The 13,363-nt window shown below is 42.3% G+C and overlaps 1 protein-coding gene across 5 annotated transcripts in view; it reads left to right on the plus strand.

Annotated features, from left to right (window-relative positions):
• Window positions 1–13,363, plus strand: part of PAFAH1B1 (platelet activating factor acetylhydrolase 1b regulatory subunit 1) — a 92,389-nt gene that overhangs the window by 77,981 nt on the left and 1,045 nt on the right. For 4 of the 5 annotated variants that reach the window (XM_063629739.1, XM_055257985.2, XM_055257986.2 and 1 more), the window contains 5 exons: window positions 2,776–2,944; window positions 5,259–5,361; window positions 6,353–6,581; window positions 8,794–8,895; window positions 12,688–12,844. In XM_063629739.1, coding sequence (XP_063485809.1) covers window positions 2,776–2,944; window positions 5,259–5,361; window positions 6,353–6,581; window positions 8,794–8,895; window positions 12,688–12,844 — 760 coding nt within the window. The remainder of the gene's footprint in view (window positions 1–2,775; window positions 2,945–5,258; window positions 5,362–6,352; window positions 6,582–8,793; window positions 8,896–12,687; window positions 12,845–13,363) is intronic. The other variant, XM_063629740.1, reaches the window with a different exon arrangement.

Raw genomic sequence — 13,363 nt, forward strand, 5'->3', positions numbered from 1 at the left:
ATGGGATATCAATTTAACAGAGTATATGAAGGCTTTAAAAGTTTATACTTTTTGACCCACTAATTGTTTTTCCCCATTACTGTCTGACCTACGTATTATGAAATGAGGACAGAATTTTTTTATATTCAAAAATGTTCACTATAATGTTTTCTATAATAGTGATTTAGCCATCAATAAGAATTTTTTTTTTTTTTTTGAGACAGAGTTTCACTCTTGTTACCCAGGCTGGAGTGCAGTGGTAGGATCTTGACTCACTGCAGCCTCCGTCTCCCAGGTTCCAGCGATGCTCCTGCCTCAGCCTCCCGAGTAGCTTGGATTACAGGTGCCCGCCACGACACCCAGCTAATTTTTTGTATTTTTAGTAGAGACAGGGTTTTACCATGTTGGCCAGGATGGTCTTGATCTCCTGACCTCAGGTGATCCGCCCGTCTCGGCCTTCCAAAGTGCTGGAATTACAGGCATGAGCCACCACGCCCAGCCAAGAATTCTTTTAAAAGTAATATTTCCTGAGTTTTTAATGGCATAGAAAAATATTTGTGATAAGAAGCAGGAAGAGGGTGGCCGGGCGCGGTGGCTCAAGCCTGTAATCCCAGCACTTTGGGAGGCCGAGGCGGGTGGATCACAAGGTCAGGAGATCGAGACCATCCTGGCTAACACGGTGAAACCCCGTCTCTACTAAAAATATAAAAAATTAGCCGGGCGTGTTGGCAGGCGCCTGTAGTCCCAGCTACTCGGGAGGCTGAGGCAGGAGAATGGCGTGAACCCGGGAGGTGGAGCTTGCAGTGAGCTGAGATTGCACCACTGCACTCCAGCCTGGGGGACAGAGAAAGACTCTGTCTCAAAAAAAAAAAGAAGCAGGAAGAGGGATAGGCACAATGGCTCACACCTGTAATCCCAGTGACTCAGAAAGCCAAGACAGGAGGATCAATTTGAGGCCAGGAGCTCTAGATCAGCCTGGGCAACATAGCGAGGCCCCGTCTCTACAAAAAAAGAAAAGATTACCTGGGTGTGGTGGTGTGCACCTGTAGTCCTCCTTCCTCTCGAGGCTGAGATGGAAGCAACACTGAAGCCCAGAATTCGAGGTTGCTGTGAGCTGTGATCACACCACTCCACTCCACCATGGGCCACAGAGGGAGACCCTGTCAATTAAAATAAGAGAAAGAGAAGAAAGAAAATAGGGCCAGGTGCGGTGGCTCACACCTTTAATCCCAGTACTTGGGAGCCCGAGGCGGGCGGATCATGAGGTCAGGAGATCAAGACCATCCTGGCCAACATGGTGAAACCCCGTCTATACTGAAAATACAAACATTAGCCAGGTGTGGCTGCACACACCTGTAGTCCCAGCTACTCAGGAGGCTGAGGCGGGAAAATTGCTTGAACCCGGGAGGTAGAGGTTGCAGTGAGCTGGCATTGCACCACTGCACCCCAGCCTGGGCGACAGAGCGAGACTCCATCTCAAAAAAAAAAAAAAAAAAAAGAAAATGGAAGAGTTCGAGATAAGCCTGGGCAAGATACTGAGACCCCATCTCTACAAAACATCAAAAAGCCAGGCGTGGTGGTCCACACCTGTGTAGTCCCAGCTACTCAACAGACTAAGACAGGAAGATCTCTTCAGCCCAGGAGTATGAGGCTACAGTGATCTCTGATCACACCACTGCACTCCACAATTATCTTTTTAAAATGTGACTGTTCTTTTTCTTTCTTTCTTTCTTTCTTTCTTTTTTTTTTTTTTTTTTTTGAGACAGTCTTGCTCTGTTGCCCAGGCTGCAGTGCTGTGATGCAATCTCAGCTCACTGCATCCTCCGCCGCCCGGGCTCAAGTGATTCTCCCACCTCAGCCTTCCATCCCGATTAGCTGGGACCACAGGCACACACCACCCCACCTGGCTAAGTTTTGTATTTTTAGTAGAGATGGGGGTTTCACCATGTTGGCCAGGATCATCTGTAGGCTCACTGCAACCTCCGCCTCCCATGTTCACGCCATTCTGCCTCAGCCTGCCGAGTAGCCGGGAGTACAGGCGCCCGCCACTATGCCCGGCTAATTTTTTGTGTTTTTTAGTAGAGACAGGGTTTCACCATGTTAGCCAGGATAATCTCGAACTGACCTCGTGGTCCGTCCGCCTTGGCTTTCCAAAGTGCTGAGATTACAGGCGTGAGCCACCGCACCCAGCCATATTTCATTTTTTAACTCAAAATGACATATGCTTTTGTTCATTTGCTAGTTGTGAACAGTTTACATCTTTTGAAATCTTTCCTTGGCCCTTTAGATGTCTGAGTTCTGCTGGTCTAGTAGGATCGAGTATTCATCCATTGTTCTTCAGATATTCCACATACAAATGCTTGCTATAGCCCCTTGAAGCTCCTTCCCTTCCCCTTCCCCTTCCCGTTTGTTTCTCTTTCCTTTCCATCTCTTTCTCTTTCTTTCCTCTTATTTCTTCCCCTTAAGTTTCCTTATTTACATGTCATTCCTGCTCTGAGACGGGGAGCGGACTGTGTCTTGTGACTTTGTATACCTTATCACTATTACAGTTGGTTATGTGATAGAAACCTTATAAATGTGGTACTAGAGATAGATTTTAATAATTGCAACATTAGTTTTCCCTGTAGAAAAAGAGACCAATTTATACATGAGATACAGTATTTCTAAAATAGTTACTCTTTGTTACTTGTTCGGTTAATTACTCAATAAGGTGCCAGACTGGCCTGCTGAGTGCAAATGTGAAACAAGAAAGGAGTGATGGAGTTGGTGTTAACCAATTTTCTGTTCACTTGACAGGTGTGGGATTATGAGACTGGAGATTTTGAACGAACTCTTAAAGGACATACAGACTCTGTACAGGACATTTCATTCGACCACAGCGGCAAGCTTCTGGCTTCCTGTTCTGCAGATATGACCATTAAACTATGGGATTTTCAGGGCTTTGAATGCATCAGAACCATGCACGGTAAGGGGTAGAGGATAGTGCTTTAATAGTAATTTCTATCATGATACTTCAGAATGAATATTGTTTCTAACAGTGTGCAGGATTCCTTTATTCACCTCTGAACTGTCAGTACTGGTGGACTAGCATACCACGTAGATAGTCCAGGGAAAAGCCACAGTAGTTGAGAGTGATTTCCGTTATGAAGTTTTAAGTATCTTTTAGTACTTTACATAAAATATTTGTATGAGTATTTTTTGGTAAGAAAAACTGCCAGGTCATTTATCTGTATTTGAGTTAAAAATGGTTTTGTTGGTGTTTTAATTTTTCTTAGTTGGGAAACTGAAGTCCAGAGAGAGTAGGTCAAGTGAAAACGAGCCCAGATTCTCTTGCTCACTTAAATGAAACGAGCGCACATGTCCCATGCCCTCATTCATTGTTATTTCCCCGGTCTTGTTGTGGGAACCGTTTTCTGAGGCAGTATGTTTTGTGGAAAGAGAGTATATTTGCTTTGGAGTCAGATACCTGGGTTCAAATTCCTACTTGTCTGCTTACGGTATTAGAAAATTTAAACCTCTTTCATCTGCAAAACAGAGGTGATAATACCAGAGTCATAGAGTTGTCATGAGGATAAAATGAAGTCATAGGATAAATCATCTTGGTGTAGTACCTGCCACATAGGAGATGCTCATTACATAGGGATTTTTGTTGTTTCTTTATACATAATGACATTTGAATGTTGAGAGTTTGTACAAGGAGCACGTACAGATTATCCATGATGTTAACACATGAGTAAACTATGTGTTTACCTAGAGGGCATAATTTGAAGGTTGTGTTTTCCCCACCCCCTGCCCCAAATTAAGTGCATTGGGGAAGTTTACAATTACAGGAATTCCACGCATGAACACTGTTTTTTGTTTTGTTTTGTTTTGTTTTGTTTTGTTTTGACATGGTGTCTCACTCTGTCACCCAGGCTGGAGTGCAGTGGCGTAATCTTGGCTCACTGCAACCTCCGCCTCCCAGGTTTAAGTGATTCTCCTGCCTCAGCCTCCTGAGTATCTGGGATTATAGGCACACGCCACCATGCCCGTCTAATTTTTGTATTTTTAGTAGAGACAGGGTTTCACCATGTTGGTCAAGCTGGTCTCGAACTCCTGACCTCAGCCTCCCAAAGTGCTGGAATTATAGGCGTGAGCCACGTAAGGTCTATCATTTATTTTTCTTTAAGTTGTCTATATCTTATAGCTCTAACTTTAAAAAGAGTTCTTTCTAATGCATTTTTTTTTACCCCCAACACCCCCCTTTTTTTTTTGGGGGGGGGAGATGGCCTCTTGCTTTGTCACCCAAGCTGGAGTACAGTGGCACAATCTTGGCTCACTGCAACCTCCACCTCCCAGGTTCAAATGATTCTCCCACCTCAGACTCCAAAGTAGCTGGCAATACAGGCAAGCACCACCACACCCGGCTAATTTTTTTTATTTTTAGTAGAAACAGGGTTTAACCATATTGGCCAGGCTGGTCTTGAACTCCTGAACTCAGGTGATCCACCCGCCTCGGCCTCCCAAAGTGCTGGGATTACAGGTGTAAACCACTGCACCTGGCCTACCATTTTAAACAGAGAACCAATTCCCCATTTTTCGTATCCATTCGCTTTATATCTTAGAATATCAACCTAGAACTAGGCACAGTGGCTCACACCTATAATCTCAGCACTTTTGGAGGCCAAGGCAGGAGGGATTGCTTGAGGACAGGAGTTCGAGACCAGTGTGGGCAAAATATGGAGACCTTGTCTCTACAAAAAATAAAATAGTTGTGGGTGTGGTGGTACACATCTGTGTAGTTCTAGCTACTCGACGGGCTGAGGCGGGAAGAGCTCTTGAGCCCAGGAGTTCAAGGCTACAGTGAGGTATGATTGCACCACTGCACTTTAGCCTGGGTAACAGAGCAAGTCCTTGCCTCACAAAAAAAAAAATAAATAAATAAAATAAAATAAAAAATTGTTTTCCTAGCGTTCATATGTAAACATTCAGACTCACTGAGGTAAGTATATGAATATATTCAAATATTGATAATCGTGATGCCTTTTGTTTTTAAACCATTTGTACAGGTTGAAATTTAATCCTAAATGGAGTTGACTATTTCCTTATGGATTGTTTTTACTGATTTTTTTAACTTTATCGTGTAAATCCAGGTTTCTTATCCAATTTGTATAAAATCCAGTATATTTAGAACTTGCTTTGACATAGTGAAACCCCATGGTAAAATCCCATGGTCAATTGATGTTTCATTGCTCTTGGTGGTATATTACTTCATAATATATTGCTGTTATGTGTTTTAGGCCATGACCACAATGTTTCTTCAGTAGCCATCATGCCCAATGGAGATCATATAGTGTCTGCCTCAAGGGATAAAACTATAAAAATGTGGGAAGTGCAAACTGGGTAAGTAAGTTTAGTTGAAAAGGCATCAGCAGCCAGGTGCAGTGGCTCACGCCTGTCATCCCAGCGCTTTGGGAGGCCAAGGCGGGCAGATCACCTGGTCAGGAATTGAAGACCAGCCTGGCCAACATGATGAAACCCCGTCTCTACTAAAAATACAAAAATTAGCCGGGTGTGGTGGCGCACACCTGTACTCCCAGCTACTCGGGAGGCTGAGGCAGGAGAATCACTTGAACCCGGGAGGCGGAGGTTGCAGTGAGCCGAGATCTTGCCATTGCACTCTAGCCTGGGCAACAAGAGTGAGACTCCGTCTCAAAAAAAAGAAAAGGCATCAGCTTAAAGACACATTTATAAAAAACAAAACAAAATTGTGTTCTGGTGTTACAGTCATTTCAACTTTAACCCAGAATAATCATTATGACAGTCATATTAAATATACTTTAAAATTAAGTTTGGTCTGTACATGTCCCCCAAAAAGGAGCACAGAGACATTGTAAGGAGAGACGCTATGTCCTTGAGAAGCATTTCTGTGTAATGGCTTATTTCCTCTGTGGTCGTCTTTTAGGTGATCTCTCTGTGGGTGTAAATTAAAGTGTAAATAATCTTTGTGCTGGTATACCTCTGTTAGGCTGAATTTGGTTGTGCGTAGAATTACTGATTTTTGTAATACAAAGTTACTAGTTTTACTCAGATTAGTAGAGCATAGCTTTTTTCCAATATGGCTAGAAATATTTTTCAGTGTGTATTTAGTTTTGAAAGATTTTATTTCTTATACATATTTTATCTTCTAGATGTTGATTTTATTAGCTCCTTAATGATACGTCTGTTAGCTTATTGTTCCCACTTTAATTAACTAGGATTGTACATTTTTTCTGTCGACTTGCATCTCTAACTTGGTGCCATTCTCTTCATCCCAGTACATATGTTTGTACCACTTCTGGGAAGTGTCCTGATGATTGTCATTCACAATGTAAGTTATTATTTATATTGACAGCTACTGTGTGAAGACATTCACAGGACACAGAGAATGGGTACGTATGGTACGACCAAATCAAGATGGCACTCTGATAGCCAGCTGTTCCAATGACCAGACTGTGCGTGTATGGGTCGTAGCAACAAAGGAATGCAAGGCTGAGCTCCGAGAGCACGAGCATGTGGTAGAATGCATTTCCTGGGCTCCAGAAAGCTCCTATTCCTCCATCTCTGAAGCAACAGGATCTGAGGTACTGTAGATACAAACTTGTCTTCATGGTTTTATTTTATCTTAAATCCTTAGATAACTTTGCTAATTCCCAGTTTCAGGGCTGTTAATGCATTTAAAAATCTGCATCCCACAATTCTGAATCCTGAAATTCTCTACTCTTCACAGCTTGCAGATGTGTTTACATTATTTAACCAGTGATTATTATTGCTGTCAGCCTATCCTTGATTTGATATGTGATGGGTATTCTCCTAAAGAATTAAAATTTATCAGAAAAACCATTGTTACGAGATCATCTCAATGTAAAACCAAACTTGAGGGAGAGGTTAAAGTTTTCTGTCAGAAAAATAGCCTTCATTAATGAACATAATCATTTTATTTATAAATTTATGGTAAAATGCAGTTCAGTATTTATTTTTTAAAATTAATCCCAGATGTGATAGTATAAATGTTTCTTTAAATGAAGACTATTTCATATGGCGGCCTCTGATGTTCTTGATCATTTAAAAGTACTAGCTGAGCCTGGAGCTTTAACACATTTCTTTGTGATCGTTATGATTTTGGTCTTTATTATTAATACGTTAAAAATTACAAGGTACAGCGGCACATGGCTATAATCCTAGCTACTCAGGAGGCTGAGGCAAGAGGATCACTTGTGTCCAGAAGTTAAAGTTCAGCCTGGGACAACATAGCAAGATCCCTGTTTCTAATAAATGAATGAAAATGAATGGTCTAAAAGTTTTGTTTGTTTTTGAGACAGTCTAACTCTGTTGCCCAGGCTGGGGTACAGTAGCGTGATCTTGGCTCACTGCAACCTCTGCCTCTCAGGTTCAGGCGATTCTCCTGCCTCAGCCTCCTGAGTAGCTGGGACCACGGATGCATGTACCACCCTGCCAGCTAATTTTTATATTTTTAGTAGAAACAAGGTTTTGCCACGTTGACCAGGCTGCTCTCAAACTCGTGACCTCAAGTGATCTGACCACCTCAACTTCCCAACTGGGATTACAGGCATGAGCCACTGTGCGTGGCCTCACATTGATTTTGATAGAGGCATTCCTATCATGTATTTTTAAAACTACATTTCAATAAACAAAGGAAGCAGTTTCCTCTCCCCCTACCCCCATCCCACTTATTTTTCTCAATGAATCTTCTCTTGTGAGTTCTCTTTATTTTGATTGCATTTTGAGATTCTGTTTACTGCCCTCTGGTGGTGGTTACATGCTGTATATCATAAATTTGACTGGTGCATCGCACCTCCAGAGGTACGGTGGCTCACGCCTGTTATCCCAGCACTTTGGGAAGTCAAGGCAGGAGGATCACTTGAGCCCAGGAGTTTGAGCAACATAGCGAGACCCCTGTCTCTACAGAAAACTTTTTTTTTTTTTTAACTCACCACTATACTAATGAGGGAAAAATTTTTCAAAAACTTAGCTAGGTGTGGTGGTGCACTTCTGTAGTCCCAGCCACTAGGGAGACTGAGGCAGAAAGATCGCTTGATCCCGGGAGTTCAAAGCTGCAATGAGCTATGATTGTTCCACTGCACTCCAGCTTGGGTGACAGAATGAGACCCTGTCTTGAAATAAACGAATATTCCCTAACCCAGATCAAAAAAATAAATAAATAAATTTGATTTTGGTTGGATTTGTAAAAGCTAAATTAAATAGTGATTACAGAAATCTTGAAAAGTAAATTTATTATCTGTTGGTTTTATGAAAACTGAGTCCTAACCTAAATAGAGACTTTCTGTTCTTACATTATCTAGGTCCTTCCTGTATAGCATAGGTATGCTGTGAAAGACTTGTGTATTTCAACAGATAAAAACAAATTGGGCCGGGCGCAGTGGCTCACGCCTGTAATTCCAGCACTTTGGGAGGCCGAGGTGGGCTGATCACCTGAGGTTAGGAGTTCGAGACCAGCCTGTCCAACATGGCAAAACCCCGTCTCTACTAAAAATACAAAAATTAGCCACGTGTGGTGGCGCGTGCCTGTAATCACACCTACTTGGGAGGCTGAGGCAGGAGATTCACTTGAACCCGGGAGGCGGAGGTTGCAGTGAGCCAAGGTCTCACCAGTGTACTCCAGCCTGGGCGACAGAGCAAGATTCCGTCTGAAAACAAACAAAAAACCAAAATGCAACAAAATTGGAAATATAGATCATTATTAGATAGAAGCCATTTAAAGTCCGTACCTAACTTCTTGTGTGGGTAACTTAATTTTTATTATGTTTTCTGTAGACTAAAAAAAGTGGTAAACCGGGGCCATTCTTGCTATCTGGATCCAGAGACAAGACTATTAAGATGTGGGATGTCAGTACTGGCATGTGCCTTATGACCCTCGTAAGTTTGCATAATCTTACCGTTTCTTTTGCATCTTCACTATTTATACCTTTTTGGATTAGTGCTTTATGATATCTTATTAAATAATCTGAATTATTCTGGGCTTTAAAATAACTTCTTTATAGTTTTCCTTTAGCTTCTGTTGTTGTTATAGTGATGTGAAAGTTATTTCTCTAGAATGCAGGTTCTATAAAGAATCTGTAGAGCCAGTCGGTGTTTGAGGGGGAGATGCTACTAGCTCACTGTATCTTTAAAAATTGTGTAATATCTCGGTCGGTGCACGGTGGCTCACGCCTGTAATCCCAGCACTTTGGGAGGCCGAGGCGGGTGGATCACGAGGTCAGGAGATCAAGCTAACACGGTGAAATCCCTTCTCTACTAAAAAATACAAAAAATTAGCTGGGCGTGGTGGCGGGCGCCTGTAGTCCCAGCTACTCGGGAGGCTGAGGCAGGAGAATGGCGTGAACCCGGGAGGTGGAGCTTGCAGTGAGCCAAGATCGTGCCACCGCACTCCAGCCTGGGCGACAGAGCGAGACTCCGTCTCAAAAAAAAAAAAAAATGTGTAATATCTCTTATGAGAAAAAGCAGCATTCTTAGAGACCTGTTCACTGTTGAAGATGTTTGTTTCTCTGTTTCACTTTATTTATATGAATCCTTTTAACTGTTATACCTCCTTGCTCACATGATCTAGTTTATTTGGCTTATTTAGGAGCATCTGTATTTCCGTAGAAAGATATGTCAATACTAGTAAGGGATTGTGGACATTCCTGTGTGCCTAAAGGAGTTCCAAGGAGATCTGTGGATGTTCATTTAGTAGTAGTTTTTATAATTTGGCTTCCACGTTTGTTTAGAGATTTTTTAGGTGCTAATGATACCTTGAAGTGATTGTCTCTCTGTAGGATATGACAGACACATGTGGAAGCATCTTCAAGAACTGATTAGAAAATGAAACTCTAGGCCGGGCTTGGTGGCTCACGCCTGTAATCTCAGCACTTTGGGAGGCCGAGGCGGGCGAATCACGAGGTCAGGAGATCGAGACCATCCTGGCTAACATGGTGAAACCCCGTCTCTACTAAAAATACAAAAAATTAACCAGGCATCCTGGTGGGTGCCTGTAGTCCCAGCTACTCGGGAGGCTGAGGCAGGAGAATGGCGTGAACCCGGGAGGCGGAGCTTGCAGTGACCGGAGATGGCACCACTGCATTCCAGCCTGGGCGACAGAGTGAGACTCCGCCTCAAAAAATTAATTAATTAATTAATTAATTAAAATGAAACTCTCCTCTAGTAGTATTCTGAGCTGAGTTCAGCTATACCATGTTGCTGTTAAGAAAACATGATATATAATTAAAATAAAGCAGGCCAGGCACAGTGGCTCACTCCTGCAATCCCAGCACTTTTGGAGGCTGAGGCAGGTGGATCGCCTGAGGTCAGGAATTCGAGACCAGCCTGACCAACATGGAGGAACCCCGTCTCTACCAAAAACACAAAATTAGCCAGGCATGGTGGCACATGCCTGTAATCCCAGCTACTTGGGAAGGCGGAGGCAGGTGAATTGCTTTAACCTGGGAGGCAGAGGTTGCAGTGAGCCAAGATCACGCCATTGTACTCCAGCCTGGGCAACAAGAGTGAAACCATCTCAAAAAAAAAAAAAAAAAAAAAAAGCCGGGCATGGTAGTGCATGTCTGTAATCTCAGCTACTCAGGAGGCTGAGGCACGAGAATCGTTTGCACCTGGGAGACAGAGATTGCAGTGGGCCGAGATCGCACCATGGCCCTCCAGCCTAGGCAATAAAGTGAGACTCTGTCTCCAAAAAAAAAAAAAAAAAAAGAAAAGAAAAAAGAAAAACATACTCTTGGCCAGGCACCGTGGCTCCCGCCTGTAATCCCAGGACTTTGGGAGGCCAAGGCAGGAGGAGCCCAGGAGTTTGAGACCAGCCTGAGCAACATAATGAGGCCCTGTCTCTACCAAAATAAAAGTTTAAAAATTAGTCATGCATGATGATGCATGCCTATAGTCCTAGCTACTTAGGAGGCTAAGGCAGGAGGATTACTTGAATCCTCCTATATATAGTGATCATGCCACTATACTCCAGCCTGGGCAACAGAGTTGCTGTCTCTTTTTAAAACAAAACAAAACTTTGCAATGCTGTGCTATAACTGCACTATCCAGCGTGGTAGCTACTAGTCACATGCAGCTGTTATACTCTTGAAATGTGGCTAGTGAGACTGAAGAACTGAATTGTTGGTTGTATGTAATCTTAACTATTATATATTAAAGTAGGCATACATGGACAGTAGCTACCATGTTCAACTGTGCAGTTCTAAGCCTTTTTCTTAATGTGTAGATGAATGTGCTATTTTTTATAAAAATGGTATCATGCCCCTTAAGGTAGCTTTGTAGCAAACCTTTAATTTAGAAAGTATGTGATCCTTGCTTATGTTGTTAGATGCTCTACACTGATCTACAGACAGTGCTTTGTGAACATCTTCGTTAACTAAATCTCTGGTCATGTCCTTAAAGATAAATCGCAAGAACAGAACTGCTGTGACAGGGGAAATATGCATGGATAGATGGATGGATGATGAGATGGATGGATGATGAGATAGATGGATGATTAGATGGATGGATGCATGGATGGATGATTGGATGGATGGATGGCTGGATGGATGGATGGCTGGATGGATGGCTGGCTGGATGGATGGATGGATGATTGGATGATTGGATGATTGGATGGATGATTAAATGGATGGATGATTGGATGGATGGATGGATGATTGGATGGATGGTTGGATGGATGGATGGATGAATGGATGATTAGATGGATGGATGGTTGGATGGATGGATGGATGATTGGATGGATGATTAGATGGATGGATGATTGGATGGATGGATGATTGGATGGATAGATGGATGGATGGATGGGATGGATGGATGGATGGGATGGATAGATGATTGGATGGATGGATGGATGGATGGATGCATGGATGGATGGATGGATGGGATGGATGGATGGATGGGATGGATAGATGATTGGATGGATGGATGGATGGATGGATGGATGCATGGATGGATGGATGGATGGATGGATGGATTGGATGGATGGATAGATGATTGGATGGATGGATGGGATGGATGGATGATTGGATGGATGGATGGATGGATGATTGGATGGATGGATGGATGGATGGATGGATGGATGGATGATTAGATGGATGGATGCATGCATGGATGGATGGATGGATGGATGGATGGATGGATGGATGATTAGATGGATGGATGCATGCATGGATGGATGGATGGATGGATGGATATATAGTGAATGCCTATATATCCTTCACCTAGTTACCATTTGTTGGTTTTCCTTCATGTATGTGTGTATATTTTGCTGAAATCATTTGAGCGTTCTTTGGAGACATCGTAACACTTTACCCCCAAGTATTTTAGCATGAACCACCTAAGAACAAGGATAGTATATAAATAACCACAATAAAATTAATCACACTCAAGAAATTTACCATTGATAGACTACATATTCAGATTTGTTGTTGTTATTTCCATAATGCCCTGCGTGACTTCTTTTTAACCCTCATCCAGGACCCAGTCAGGGATTGTACATTATATTCGATGCTCATGTCTTATGGGTTTTCAATTTCCTTTAATCTAGAATCCCCTAGACTTTTATTTTCTTTTGGTCTTTTGATGTTTTTGGTATGTATAGTTTTATTGTATTATGAAATAGATGCTATTTAAACATTTTGCCTTTTACTGAGTCAAATAACTTTTGTTTTTAAGGTGGGTCATGATAACTGGGTACGTGGAGTTCTGTTCCATTCTGGGGGGAAGTTTATTTTGAGTTGTGCTGATGACAAGACCCTACGCGTGTGGGATTACAAGAACAAGCGATGCATGAAGACCCTCAATGCGCATGAACACTTTGTTACCTCCTTGGGTATGTACGCCTCGTGAGGTCTCTGAACATTAGATTTTGGAGTGCCAGACAAACAGTGTTTTACATAATCATGTGGACTTTGCCAGGTAAGAAATGAGTGTGCTTTCAGAGCAGAATAGAGAAGACAGATAAAAATTTTGTGGATTCTTACCTTTTGTTTTAAATTCTCCTTTCCTCTTAACTCTTTCCATTGTTAGCCTTACAGTAAAAACATTACTTTCTCCACTGCACAACACTGGTTTTGGAAACCAGAATTTGTGAAGAGGTTACTTACCACTCTGATGGGTAATTTTTCTCCCCTATTAGTTTGTTTCTCAAACAAAATTTTCCTCAGCCTTTCCCTCTGGCAGGTGTATACTATCAGATACTAGAAACTCAGGAAATTGTATTTGATTTGAGTAAACATCCTCACTGTCATCTGGACTTGAATCTGGAATTTAAGGTAGTGAATACAGTCAGGTATAATAAATGCACTAAAGTATAATGGACCGAAGCCTCGGTAAGATGGGCTAATACCTG

Source organism: Symphalangus syndactylus, chromosome 20, assembly GCF_028878055.3.
Source record: "Symphalangus syndactylus isolate Jambi chromosome 20, NHGRI_mSymSyn1-v2.1_pri, whole genome shotgun sequence".
NCBI classification, from domain to species: domain Eukaryota; kingdom Metazoa; phylum Chordata; class Mammalia; order Primates; family Hylobatidae; genus Symphalangus; species Symphalangus syndactylus.